General features: G+C 35.2%; 1 protein-coding gene across 3 annotated transcripts in view; it reads left to right on the top strand.

Annotated features, from left to right (window-relative positions):
- The window catches only part of CEP120 (centrosomal protein 120), an 81,716-nt gene that overhangs the window by 40,798 nt on the left and 26,942 nt on the right, over nucleotides 1–13,976 (top strand). For all 3 annotated transcript variants that reach the window (XM_043465911.1, XM_043465912.1, XM_043465913.1), the window contains 9 exons: nucleotides 1,427–1,624; nucleotides 3,373–3,600; nucleotides 4,568–4,784; nucleotides 6,290–6,467; nucleotides 9,525–9,674; nucleotides 10,424–10,606; nucleotides 12,338–12,434; nucleotides 12,545–12,697; nucleotides 13,448–13,537. In XM_043465911.1, coding sequence (XP_043321846.1) covers nucleotides 1,427–1,624; nucleotides 3,373–3,600; nucleotides 4,568–4,784; nucleotides 6,290–6,467; nucleotides 9,525–9,674; nucleotides 10,424–10,606; nucleotides 12,338–12,434; nucleotides 12,545–12,697; nucleotides 13,448–13,537 — 1,494 coding nt within the window. The remainder of the gene's footprint in view (nucleotides 1–1,426; nucleotides 1,625–3,372; nucleotides 3,601–4,567; nucleotides 4,785–6,289; nucleotides 6,468–9,524; nucleotides 9,675–10,423; nucleotides 10,607–12,337; nucleotides 12,435–12,544; nucleotides 12,698–13,447; nucleotides 13,538–13,976) is intronic.

Below are 13,976 nucleotides of genomic sequence, written 5' to 3'. Positions count from 1 at the left end.
TGCCTGTGGTGGATGAGGCCAGCCCAAGGGGCTTGTGCAGGCCTCCTGGTAGGAAGGACTGGTCCCTGCCTGTTGGCTGGTGGAGCTGGGAGTCATCCTTTGGTGGCCAGGGCCATATTAAAGGCTGTGTTTAGTGGGCAGCTGTGGGCTCAGAAAGCCTTTATGCGGCTTATCTGCTAATTGGTAGGGCTGTGTCTCGCCCTGTTCATTGCTTGACTTGTTGCATCCCAGCACTGGAGCCTACAGGCTGTTGGGCGGGGCCAGGTCTTGGTAAAAAATGGTGGCCACCAGGCGGGCTCACGCCGATGGGTACTCCCCAGAAATACCACCGCTGGCGTCTTTATCCCTGCAGTGAGCCGCATCCACCCCACCTCTCACACCTTCACAGGACACCCTGCAGCATCAGCAGTCAGGTCTGGCCCAGGATCTCACGAGGTCACTGCTTTTTCCCGTGTTCCTGGTGTGCCCGAGACCTTGTGTGCATCCTCCAAGCGCGGAGTTTCTCTTTTCCCTGGTCTGAGGGTTTCCTGTGAGCAGACTTTGCTGGCCTTCAAAGCCAGGTGCTCTGGGGCTTCTCCCAAGACCAGCCCTCCACATTGGGGAGCCTCATGTGGGGCTCAGAACTTTCACTCCTGTGGGAGAACTTTTGTGATGTAATTATTTTCCAGTTTGTGTGTTGCCCACCCAGGGATATGGAATTTGATTTTATCGTGGTTGTCCCTCTCCTACCCACTTGTTGTGGCTCCTTCTTTGTCTTTGGATGTAGGATATCTTTTTTGGTATGTTCCAGTGGTTTTTCTTCCTTTTTCCGCCCAGTGGTTGTTTAGCAGTTGTGAATTTGGTGGTTTTTTGAGAAGAGGTGAGCTCACATCCTTCTACTCCACCATCTTGTTCCACCCTCAGTAAACATTTCATTGGTGAAGGGCTCCATTTCCCCCCTGCAATAGCTCTTTATAGTGGGTGGAAGATAGCCTTTTGTAGCTGTTAATTTACAGGTCTCCAAGTTTTGTAGGAATAACTAAAAAACAATTTTTTTTTTCTTTCATCAAAAGCCCTGGACTGAGAATTTATAAGGAAAAGTTCAGTATCAGATATTTCACTACTTTCTTCTAAAATAATATTTATGGACTTTTCATGGACTAGTTAAATGAAATGTGAACTCTAAAACAACATAAGTGTTATGTTATACAACATAAATGTATAAAAATATTTTAGTTTCATTTTGCTTGTCTAAGTAAACCTTTAAAAATTAAAACTAGTAATTTAATAGCAATTTGGCAGAGATTTAGAAATTTTGAGTTACTAATTGAAGGCCTGAATTAAAAATCATCTTAGCAAATGTTTTTGGAGTTTATCAGACATCTATAAGCATGTTTAGTGGTTTATAAAGTAATAATCTTTCTTTTCCCCCCCCTTAAATGTTTAGTTAATTCCATGTACCATGAAACTTCCAGAAAGACAGCCTGAGTTTTTCTTTTATTATTCTTTACTGGGAAATGATGTTACAAATGAACCCTTCAATGATTTGATCAACCCAAACTTTGAGCCAGAGAGAGCATCTGTTCGTATCCGGAGCAGTGTAGAAATTCTTCGTGTTTACCTGACTCTTCATTCTAAACTACAGGTAAGTACAGCAGAAAACTGTTTCCAATTAGAGCTTATTTTTTTGTAAGCATTAAAGAGGTGCCTAAACTCTCTTGTTTCTGAAGTACATACCATCTTTCTACCACATCTTATTTTTTTAGGAATTATCCTGACTTGTAAGTCATAAGATGATAGTTATTTCAGAATGTTAGGAGATGTAACATTTTAGTTATTTTGAAAAGAGGTAGGTCAGTTATCAATCATTTATCATATTCAGTAACAAATTGTACCTGGAACTCAAACCTGTGAGCATCACGTAGGTTTCATTACTGCTACTGCAGATTGGCTGTTACCATACAGATCACACTCTAGAGTTCAGAATTTATAAACCTTTTTGCTATTAAAGCAAAGAGATATATAACAACTTTTTAAAATCTGCCCTTGAATTAAGTAATTTTGTAAACCAATTTTAAATAGGACTTTATTTTTTAGAAAAGTTTCTCTAATCTGAAATTACTTCTCTGTTCATTATGATTAGCTTTACTCAGACTGAAATGGGTGGCGAAGTGTAGGGTGGGGTAGTCCTTTTTTTATACTAAAGTGATTCAATAAACTTTGCTTATACTTTGGGTGGATAGTACAAAAAGCATAAAGAAATTTTAGTGGAACTAAATTTTAGAGGTGGTTGCTAAATCCAAGGTATTTAGAATGTTGACGATTCTATAAAATGATGAAGGAAAAAAGTAGTTTGATCTTATATCTAACATATTCCCCACCAAACTATTGACTTACATATCAATTTGATTCTTATGGACTTGTAAGTCATAAAAATCCTTTCTTTCCAGCCCATTAAAAATATCACACTTAATAACATTAAGACTGACATTAGAATTAAAAATATTTTTATGTAATGATTGCATATTGTTCATGTGAATAGTAGGTCTGCTGAGGCTTCAGTGTAGTAAGGGAAAAGAATAGTTATGTAACACATACCTGGAACAGCCGTTTTTTTTTTTTTTTCTTTTTTGGTAGTTTCCAAAGGTGGTAATGTCCAAGTTTTGATTAGCTAGCAGTGATTCACAGTACATTCCATCTCAGTGATATTCTCTTTTATCTTTTACTGTTAAGCACTGTTTTATATATAGAGTTTGAAAAGCAAGAAAAAAGAAAGATTCATAGTGTTTTATGGGTGAATAAAACAGAATTATTTGAAGTTCTTTAGTTCAAATAGGGCTGGATCCACTCACTTAGTTTTTAAGAACTGTGCTTAAATTAATGTTATAATGAAAAGAGAAAAGAATGGTGGATGTATTTCTCTGTTTAAATTCATGTATTCATGATACAGTTTGCGTATGTACAATAAGATAGTATAGTGAAATATTAAAGTAACCATAGCTCACCAAGGAGACAGAAAAGAGAACAAGAAGTAACATGTAATGTCTATGGATGATGATTCATGTTGAGGTTTGACTGAAAACAACAAAATTCTGTAAAGCAATTATCCTTCAATTAAAAAATAAATTTTTTAAAAAGTAACACATAGGAGTAAACAATACTGAAAGGAAAAGTGAAAAGAATTAATAACTTTATTATTGAGTTCTGGGTAACTTTGTACTTTATCAACGTTTTAGCAATCAGGTATGAGAATCTTAGTCACTAGCAGTCAGTAAGATAACCTGCATTCTGCTTTCCTTCTCTGAAGCATTTTATAACTTTGTTGTTAAGTTTGTGTGTTTAGGATAAAGGAGAAAGTGTAAATTCTGGTTTTGACTTTCCCTTTCATATTAGATCCATCTCTGCTGTGGAGATCAGTCACTTGGAAGTACAGAAATACCCTTAACCGGACTACTGAGAAAGGGTAGTACAGAAATTAACCATCGCCCAGTCACAGTTGAGGGTGCTTTTACCCTTGACCCTCCAAACCGAGCCAAACAAAAGCTTGCGCCTATTCCTGTGGAGCTGGCCCCCACGGTGGGAGTGTCTGTGGCTCTGCAGAGAGAAGGTGTGGACGCCCAGGCAAGTAGCAACCCGCCTTCCCCTCCTCCAGCTTCTCTGATATGTTGGTCATGATTAGTTACAAAAGTCGAATTTCAGATGCATCATCTCACATAAGAGAGTATTTATCACTCTTAATTCGTGGTCTTCATTATACGATAACCCCTTCTCTAAAAAGACCCTTCTGAAAAGTGCTGTGACTTCTGCCATGGTTCATAAGTGACTCTGCCCAGAGTCTTTGAGTCCAATTTTCTCACGTAGTGGAAACCATCTCCCACACTCCAGCTCACCGTCAGTGACTACAGGACTCTGGTGGAAGACACTGTTTTTAGACCTGGTTTCTGGGGATCTGCATTAATAGATCCTTTTTAGTTGACTCAGCCTTAGCTAAGGTTCTCGGTTCCTTACTGCTTCACAGTCCTCATACTGTCCCCAGGCAACAGAAACATTTATTTGAATGTAGATGTTTTTTGATTATATATAACCCTTGAGTCAACTTTAGCATCCTGTTCTTTTAAAGAACTGATTTTTATGTAGACTCTGAACTAAAGTAAGAATTTAAAATGTCACATATGCATGTATTTTTGGAGGATAGTGAACCAAAGGAAGAAAATCATACTAGACTTCTGGGTTTTTGGTTTTTGTTTGTTTTCTAGTAATGTGGACCTCCTTTGTATTGCTTTGGTAGGAATAACCATTCTTAGGGACACCTATGCCTGACTTCCTTTATTGAACATCCCTTCTTAGGCATTAGGATGCATTTTGATACTGAGCTCTGGATATCATATTTCCTTCCTGTTCATCTCCCTTTTTCTGGTCCTAGATGCTATAAGAAAATATGCAAATTATGAAGAAAAATAGACTAGGAATATCCAAACTGGGAAAGGAAGCTTTTTTTTAAAAAAAAAAAAAAACAACATCACGTTTTTTGCTTAATTATGAAGGAAAGTTCTTTGCAAATTATACTTTATTTAAAAATTGTTTTTAGTCTTTAATTGAATTAAAGACCCAGAATGAACATGAGCCACACCATTCAAAGAAGAGAGTTTTAACCCCCATAAAGGAGAAGGCACATACTGGGCCGCCGTCACCCAGCGGGTCCCCTGCTCCACCTCACAACCAGTCACCTCCAACCAAAGACGACGCGACAGAAAGTGAAGTGGAAAGCTTATTGTACGATAAGGACACAAAACTCAATCCAAAGGGTAAGATGTTCTTTTCACAGATCTTTTAGGTTTAGATTTTCCGGCCATCTGATAAATGACTGTGAGGGTTTATATGGGTGTTAAGTAAAAACTGTAAATTTTTTTTTTAAAGAGCCAGTCATGTGTGGTGATGTTTTTTTAAAAAAAAAAAAAAAATCAGTTTAAAGTAATTGCAACTTATATAACTTCATAATAGAATTTGCTAACAGAAAATTTTTCATTGACTTTCATACTAGAAATAGTATCTTATTCAAAGGAAATTAAAGAATATAGTTCTTTGAAGTAGATTTTTAGCAATCTCAAATTCATTGGAATTTTAGAGAAAAGAGATACTGCCTCTTACAGTAAACTTAAAATAATCATTTTTGATCCTAAAGTTGAGACAGTTTGAGAATACGTATTTATCTGTCTTATACAATTTTTCTACCTGTTACATAAGAATCTGTAGTTAAATTTAGTAGTATAAATTGTAAGAGCAGTGGTGGATTAGGAATTAGAAGTTTGGGTGCAAGTTATAGGTGTTTCCATAAGTAGCTATAGGACTTGAGCCATTCACTAAACATCTGTGATATATAATAGGATTGGAATAGATATCTCTGTCTTTTCAGTTTTAAAAATTTTTATTGCAGTGTAGTTGATTTACGGTGTTGTGTTAGTTTCGGGGGTACAGCCCAGTGAATCAGCTGTACATACATCTACTCGCTTTGAGATTCTCTTCCCAAGGCCATTACAGAGCATTGAGTTCCCTGTGCTAGACAGTAGGTCCTTACTAGCCACCTGTTTTATATATAGTAGTGTGTATATGTTAGTCCCATATCCCAATTTATCTCTCCCCCCGCTTTACCCCCTGGTGACCATAAGTGTGTTTTTTACATCCGTGACTGTATTTTCTGTTATGTAAATAAGACCATGTGTACCACTCTTTGTAGATTCCACATATAAGTATTATCATTGATACTTGTCTTTGTCAAGTTTTATTTTGTTAGACTATGTCATATGTGTCTAAAATAACCAAGCTACTTTAAAAAAAAAAACAAACGGATGTAATTATTTACATAATTACTGTAAAATACTGATGTATATGTGCAGTAAGTCTCAAACACAGTCTTTGCAATACTAAGTTATATTCACCTGCTTCTTAGAAATAAGTTAGTGCCAGGCTGCTGTCAGACATTGCTGCCTCAGTACTATATGCTTTTTAAGTTCTGCACTATGTCTTGAGAGTGAGAGTAAGGTTTTTTTTTTCCTCCCACAGTTCTATGATGGGAATTAAACATCTTGAGAATGAGAATAAGGTCTTTTTTTTCCCACAGTTCTATGATGGGAATTAAAGCCTACGTAATTTTGGACAAATCACTTGGAAGTTTATGCTTCAGTTCATATGTTTATTTAGTTGAGTTATTTAGTTGAGTCTTTGAGATTATATCTTTAAATTATCTGAGTAACTTAAGAGAAATTGTTTGCAAATGAAATTTTTTTTTTTTTAATTTTTATGTTCACCTTAGCTATCAGTTCTTCTGTACCTGCAATACTGGCCCAGCCAGTGACAACATCTGTTGCTTCAGAAACAGCCTCAGGACAGAAGATTGCTGTTCCTGCAACATCACATCATTTTTGCTTTTCAATAGACTTGAGAAGTATCCATGATTTGGAGGTTGGCTTTCCAATCAACTGTATACTAAGGTATGATTTGATTTTGTTTCAGAGTGTTATTTTCTGAGAAGAAATGCCTTTTCTGTATTTGGGGTGTTGCAGACAATGTCACCAAAGAAATTATTACATTTGTTAAATCAGTGGACCGGAAGGATTAAAGCGGTTGTGTCCTATGACTTTGAAGATATTGGAGGGTGGCATTGATGGTATGAAGGGTAGTTAATCTTGCCTATTCTGATATAGTAATCATAGATATTTTACAATACTTGTTCTGTTTCAAAATACACTGACTCTTGAACTTAAAATGTCTTGTTTCTGGAAAAGTTGCCACAGGTTCAAAATACTTGGATGTATAGTATCTGATTTTTCTATAAAATTGCATTATAATGGAAGGTTATATTCCTGATATCTACCTTTTGTATGTATGAATCTAAAAACCATACCTAATGAACTGGAAGTGGAATGTGTCCACACTGTTTAGAGAATTGAAATTTAGTCTGTTAAGTGACTTTATGCAGTGGCTTGTTTTTAATATTACATTTTCATAAACTTTTCAGCTGATAAATAGATTAAATGTAATATGATTGTGTGTTTTGGTTTGGAGTCTTTAGGTTCTTATAAATTACTTTGGAGCAAGCAATAGCATTTGTAATAACATTTTTGGTCTTTATGTGACTAACATGCAAAAAATTAGAAAATTTTTCTGTCATCTTGGATTACCATTCCCAAGAATTTCATCAACTTTTTGTTGCTTCCTGCTGTTGTTTGAGGCACATCTGCCTTTCAGATGTCCAAGTGAACTCCTTGTGTGTGTGTATGCTCATTTCTGTCCGACTCTTTGTGATCCTGTGGACTATATCTCGCCAGGCTCCTCTGTCCATGGGATTCTCCAGGCAAGAATATTCGAGTGGGTTGCCATTTCTTCAGGAGCTCTTTCCTATCCAGAGATCAAACCCGGGTCTCCATCATTGGCAGGTGGATTCTTTAACCACTGAGTCACCCAGGAAGCCTTAAGTCCACTCCTATTGTATCTACTTTTACAGTTCTTTTGATTGTTTATCAAATTGTTTCCAAAGTCCTCTGAGATTTGGTGTGAATAAAGGACAGAATCAAAGAGACCCAACACTGAATGTGACAGTGAAGTCGTAGAATGGAAATCTATCCTCACAGCTTAAGTTCTGCCTTTTACTTCATGTTAAAGGCTGAGAAGCATGGCTGAAAGACTGTTTTTATTTAAAACTTGAAAGCCCAAAAGGGTTTCCTCTTATAGACATAGCTTTTCTCACAGGGTTTATATAATATAGAACTATTGCTTTTTCTGTTTTGCTCCTAGTGGAGAAACTGGTTTTAGAGATGATGTTGGCCAGAAGCACAGGGATGATCTAAAATTGGATGAAGGATTTCCCTGGTGGTCCAGTGGTTAAGACTACACACTTCCACTGTAGGGGCATGGGTTCAGTCCCTGGTCAGGGTGCTGAGATCCCACATGCTTGTGGTACAGCCAGAAAATAAAATAAATAGAATAGATGTTTTGAGGGAAAGTCTTGAACAAGCCCACTTAGAAGACACATATTAGTTTTTGTGTTTCCTGATTGCCACAGGCCCATTTGTTTAATCATCAAGTGATTACAGTAAGCCAGCAGTTTGCCCAGTATCAGGGCAGGGAGCATATAGACAAAGAGCTCAACCTAGTGAAGAAGACAGATTCAGAAATATGTTAATAAATGAGGAAGGCCAGTATTATAGTACACTTGACAAAAGTGGAAAGAATATTCTGCCCCAAGGAAATAGTTAGAATCCACTTAATACTCTGTAGAAATTATTTGATCATAAGGACTACTGCTTCTCTTTGATTCATTTTAAGGCTTTAAAAAAAAAGGTTGGGCATTTTATGTTTGATAGATTTTATGTTATTTTATTTTTATGCTCTGCATTGGTATGAAATTGTTGTGTCCTATTACCTAAGGGAATTTGTGAGATAACACTTATATTAGAAAAAAAGTTTAATGCATTTCCTTTTTTTAAAATCACTACATCTGTTAAATTTCTAGGGGATGAACTCTGTGAGATGACCGAAATTCAGTTTATGTAATTGTTTAGGAGTTGAATCTATGCACAAGATTCTTCTTGTATTAATAGAAAAAGTAGTTTTCACTAGTAGAGCTTAAATCCTAGTTTTGTCAATAAACAACAAAGTATCAGATGAAATTTAAGTGAGCATTACAGTATCTTTATATTTGACTTCAAATACAAAATAAGTTCAGCAATAGGCCAGGCATTCTTCTGTTTAATCTGGTGTGACTTATGTTGAAAGAAATAATGTTATGTCAATCTTTGATACTTTTGTAGTATATTCTCAGTTCACAGACAAAACACTATGACTGCATCCTTTAGGAGTTGACTAAGGGTTTTTTTAGCCCATAAAAAAATCAGGACATTATTATATAAAGGAAAATAAGTTTAAAAATTGAACTTAGCAAGCGTTTCTTGACAGTACACTGTGTCACAAAAGCTGTTCCTTGGAGTGCAAAGATGGAAATGATAAGAACTGTGCCCTCAGGAATTCTTTTTCCCCCACATTTTAGTTTTATTATTTCTTCATAATAATATTTTTGAAGTATAACATTGGGTGAATTTAATGTGTATAGCAGGTTAATTTGCTACATTTATACACCTCAAGGGTACCAGCACTGTCTTTGTTTAAGGGAGTCATTTTCACTTCTAAATCTTTGTCTTACTGGGAATTTATCAAAGTGACTCTCTTCCTTAATTAGTATATTGCCTTCAAATTACAGTATTCTCCTTCTTCCCCAGAGCATCATTTGAAGATGACTTGTAAAGCAACTTTGGAAGCCAGTGCTGGGCAAATAATGCATTTTTTTTCTGTAATCTCTGTGATTTTTTTTCTGTTAATACCAAAAATATTTATATAATTTTAAAGTTGGTGATAGTAAAACCATAAGGTATTTGTACCATTTATCTATTAAAATTTATTTGCTCACAATATTCATATTGTACTCTCTTTTTCACAGATTATAAATCTCATCTGTACACTGCTTTAAGATTTTTGTTTTCCTTAAATTCTAGGTACTCATATCCTTTCTTTGGAAGTGCAGCTCCTATTATGACTAACCCTCCAGTAGAAGTTCGGAAAAACATGGAGGTTTTTCTTCCCCAGTCTTACTGTGCATTCGATTTTGCAACTTTGCCTCATCAACTCCAGGATACCTTCCTAAGGTAATGTGTACATGATAGTATTTTTTTCAAATCAGCTCTCGAAAATTTGTATCTTATTGACAAGAGGAATTCCTTTACATGTCTAAATCCACAGCAGCTTATGCATTTGAGAATCTGGAAACAAACTTAACATCTCTGACACTTGTGCTTCCACTATAAGGTTTTATCAGTATGTGTTCATGAAGGCTTTTTTCAGATTTTCATATCTGGTTTGCCTGAGTTGGGATATTAGAACTTTATTAAAACAATATAGGAGTAATGAAGGCTCTTTGAAAAGTAATCTTGCTTTTTCCTGTACAATATGCGAAGATAAATACAGGCTGTTTAATTCTTGATGATTCATTTAATGACTGTAATGCATTATTTGCTTTTTCTGTTTTTTTTTAATCTGTATAAAATAGAGATGTGGTTCCAGCTATCTGAAATGGATTTGTGAAGAAAAATGAGATCTTTGAAATATCTTTTTACTTTCTTAGAGTATCACAATTCAAAAAGAATTTTAAAAGAGAAAAAAATAAACATTATGTAACCATTCGTGGGAATAGTGTTTGAAGGGTTTTCTTTATTGCATAGGAAGAGGTGTAAAAAAAATGTAATAGTATTTTCTATCTGTTATTTGTAGAATTGAGCCTTTACATTCCAGGTAACAAAAACATGCTTGACTACATTAAAGGAATTCAAAATTTTTAGTCCAGAAAAGCCTTAGTTCACAGTTGATAAGTATGAACACATGTTTCTCTTTTTCTTAGGATTCCATTGCTGGTTGAATTATGGCACAAGGATAAAATGAGTAAAGATTTACTTCTGGGAATCGCCAGAATCCAACTTTCTAACGTCTTGTCTTCAGAAAAAACTCGCTTTTTAGGTTCTAGTGGTGAACAGTGCTGGCGACAAACTTACAGTGAAAGTGTGCCTATTATTGCAACACAAGGGTAATGCATTTCTTATATTGAGTCTTTGCTTTTTATTCTGTTTAGCTGGTTATAGCCTTATCCTTTAATGTCATTTTTTTCATATCTTTTTTCTTTGACCCGTGGGGGCTATATCCCAGTTTGCTCGTTAGCTTTCTGATACCTAGTATACCCTCACAGAGTGAATCTGTGTTACCATAATACTTAAGAGTGTTGAGTGAGTATTTCTCTCTCCTCTGTTTAGACTCATAATTTTAAGTTCAGGATCAGGCTTTTTTTTTAATTTAGTAATTCAAATTTATAATGTATTTTTACATTATTTTGAATTTTTCTACTTGAAAAATATGTAAACTTTTGCCTTAAATATAGTTGGCGAATGTTACAGATGTTTGACTCTAAAAAATGAGTATTTTTTTTTTTGGCCCTGAAATTCACTGCCACAGTGAAAAACTGGAGTTCGTATATTTTAAATGAAATCATTCAACAATTATCTCTCTATATATCACCTGCCTTTATGTTTAAAGTGCAAAAAGAATGTGGAAGAAAAGCAGGCCCAGTGAAAAGCTGAGATGTCTTAAGTATTATTGGAATTTCTTCTCTCACTCTTCCTTCTCCATGCCACTTCCAGAGACTGAAGGGTTTAGTAAACTTTCTTATTTACTTGGAGATCTGGGAACAGTTTTTTTAGAAAATCAGTTATTCTGGATAATTGAAAATTCTTTTAAAACTTAACATTCTTTTCTGTTAGGTCAAGTAGAATATGAGGAAAACAATCATTACTTGTTGGAAGTTATTCTAATGATGATTGCTTTGAATATTAACTTTTATTGACCTGCTGTGTAGACAAGTTTTAAGAGATTTACTTAAGCGAAAACTTCAGAGATGATTCTGCTTCATTTTACTTTACTCATTTCTTCTAAAATCTGAGATGAGAAGAAGGAAATGTAAAAGTTGATTAATTAAGAGTTCTAATTGTGTGAATCCAATCCTTAAAGTTTTGATTTAAACAAAGCCACGTATTTTAGTTGCCAAAATTTTATTTTCCTTTAACATTTTTTTATTTAATGCCCCATGCAGTTCTGTGATACAGAGAGGTATTCATTATAATAAACATGTCATTATCCTGCTTCCAGGATTTAATCCTGAAGCAATGCTCATACTCAGCAAAAGATTTATGAACGAGAATGTTACAGTCCAAGAAAAGCAGAAAAAAGAGTTCAGAATAATCTATATATAATTGAGTAGGGGAATTGTTATGTGTTTAAAATTTTACCAAATAAATTCATTAGTATGTTTTACAGGCTTTAACAGTTACATTTTTGAATTAGTGTTTGTCATTACACTGGAGAAAATGTTCCTGTATAAATGGAAAAATGGACAAAACTATGAATTTTAATATGCCTGAGTACATGCATATCTACATAATCTAAAAAAGAAGAAAATGAAATTTTAGCACTCTTTGTGGGCAGTGAGATTTAAAATTTCTCTTTTATACTTTTGAAGTTTTTCAAATAACCTGCTACTGTTACAGGTAATTTTGTAGTGAATGTAGGTATGTACTTAATACTGTGTTTGTGACCAAATAAAATGACATATATAGAAGGTCTTGAAGTCTATAAAAGCTGCTTCACTTTGAGCAACAAGTGTCAGGAGCAAGGCTTGTTACCTACTCAATGCTCTAGCCTTGGGGAAGTAAAAGGAAACATAGAAGTGTTTCCATGACGTTTTAAATATTTCTGATTTCATTTGTAGGTCAAATAACAGGATAGTAGATCTTTCTTACACAGTGACTTTAGAGGATTACGGACTAGTGAAGATGCGTGAGATTTTTGTCTCTGATTCATCTCAGGTATGTGTCACTGAATGTTATGAGATTATTCTTTAAAATGGACCTAATGTATGTATGTGTGTGTGTTTGTTTCAATATGCTTTTTTTTTTTTTTTTAATTCACATCGTAGGGTTTATCTGCTGTACAACAAAAACCATCTTCTGTTCCTCCAGCACCCTGTCCTTCAGAAATCCAGACAGAGCCTCGTGAAACCTTAGAATACAAAGCAGCACTTGAGCTAGAAATGTGGAAAGAGATGCAAGAAGACATTTTTGAAAATCAGGTTACCTTTTAAATGTTACTTAAAAAGTATTTTTGTCCAGTTTAGTGTATCTTTCCTCCTGCAACATAGGCTTTTCTTTCTTTTCCACGGGTACCTTATCTAGTCCCTTCGAATTCAAGAATTGCCTTGCTCTTTAAAAGAAAGAAAACTAAGAATTAAAAATATGCAGGGGACTTCCTTGGTGGTCAGATGGCTAAGACCTCCCTCTCCCAGTGCAGAGGGCCCAGGTTCAGTCCCTGGTCAGGGAGCTAGATTCCCACATGCCACAGTTTAAGAGTTCACATGCCTCAACTACAAAGATCCCATGTGCTGCAACTAAGACCTGGCAGAGCCAAATAAATAAGTATAAATATTTTAAAAGGTGAACTATCAAAAAATACTCAAAATGTGACCACTTTGTAGAAGCCATCCAGAAGGAGTCTTCTAAACTTTCTCCAAGTCAGAATTTAAGGACTTGAAGGTTCCTTGTAATTGCAGGATCTCATTTAGCATGCCCTCCTGGAAGCTGGAATCACCAGTTGTTAAGTAAGAGAGGTACAAAACAGCTTACTGTTAGCTTTATACTGTCCTGAAATACCCTCAGATTGGTATAACTCACATCAGGCATCCTCTGTTGTGTTTAAATAGAATGTCTGAAAGAAATATCAGTGGTCAGTATTATTTAACTGAAAACAACTGTTATTTGAAATATTTACTTGTTTGAAATTTTTTTTAAACTTTATTTTTCTTTCTTTTTTCTTCCTTTGGCAGCTAAAGCAGAAAGAACTGGCTCATATGCAAGCTCTTGCTGAGGAATGGAAGAAAAGAGACCGAGAGAGAGAGTCACTAGTAAACAAAAAGGTAATGACTGTGTAAAAATGGAAGGAGGAAAGATAGAGTATTAATGACAGTATCTTCTATAGACACAAACATCTCTGGAATGAATGACTAAGCATCGTGGTTATATATTGGCCTGGATAAAGTGAATGAATGGGTCAAGGGTAGAAAGAAGAGTTTTCACTATAAAGTGTTTTATACTTCTTAGATTTTGAACCCTGCAAATACGTTACCAGTTCAAAAAGTGAATGAATATAAAAAACCTACTGTACCGCACAGAGAACTCTATAAGTGCCCTGTGGTGACCTAAATGGGAAGGAAATCCAAAAAAGAGGGGAGCTATGTGTATGTATAGCAGATTCACTTTGCTGTAGAGCACAAACATTGTGAAGCAACCATATATCAATAAAAATTAATAAAGCAACCATATCCAAAACCAAAAAAGGGAACACTCTAGAGAAAC

Source organism: Cervus canadensis, chromosome 4 (genome assembly GCF_019320065.1).
Source record: "Cervus canadensis isolate Bull #8, Minnesota chromosome 4, ASM1932006v1, whole genome shotgun sequence".
Taxonomy (NCBI): Eukaryota; Metazoa; Chordata; class Mammalia; order Artiodactyla; family Cervidae; genus Cervus; species Cervus canadensis.
The sequence above is the reverse complement of the archived record's forward strand: the minus strand, read 5'-3'. Positions and strand labels throughout refer to the sequence as shown.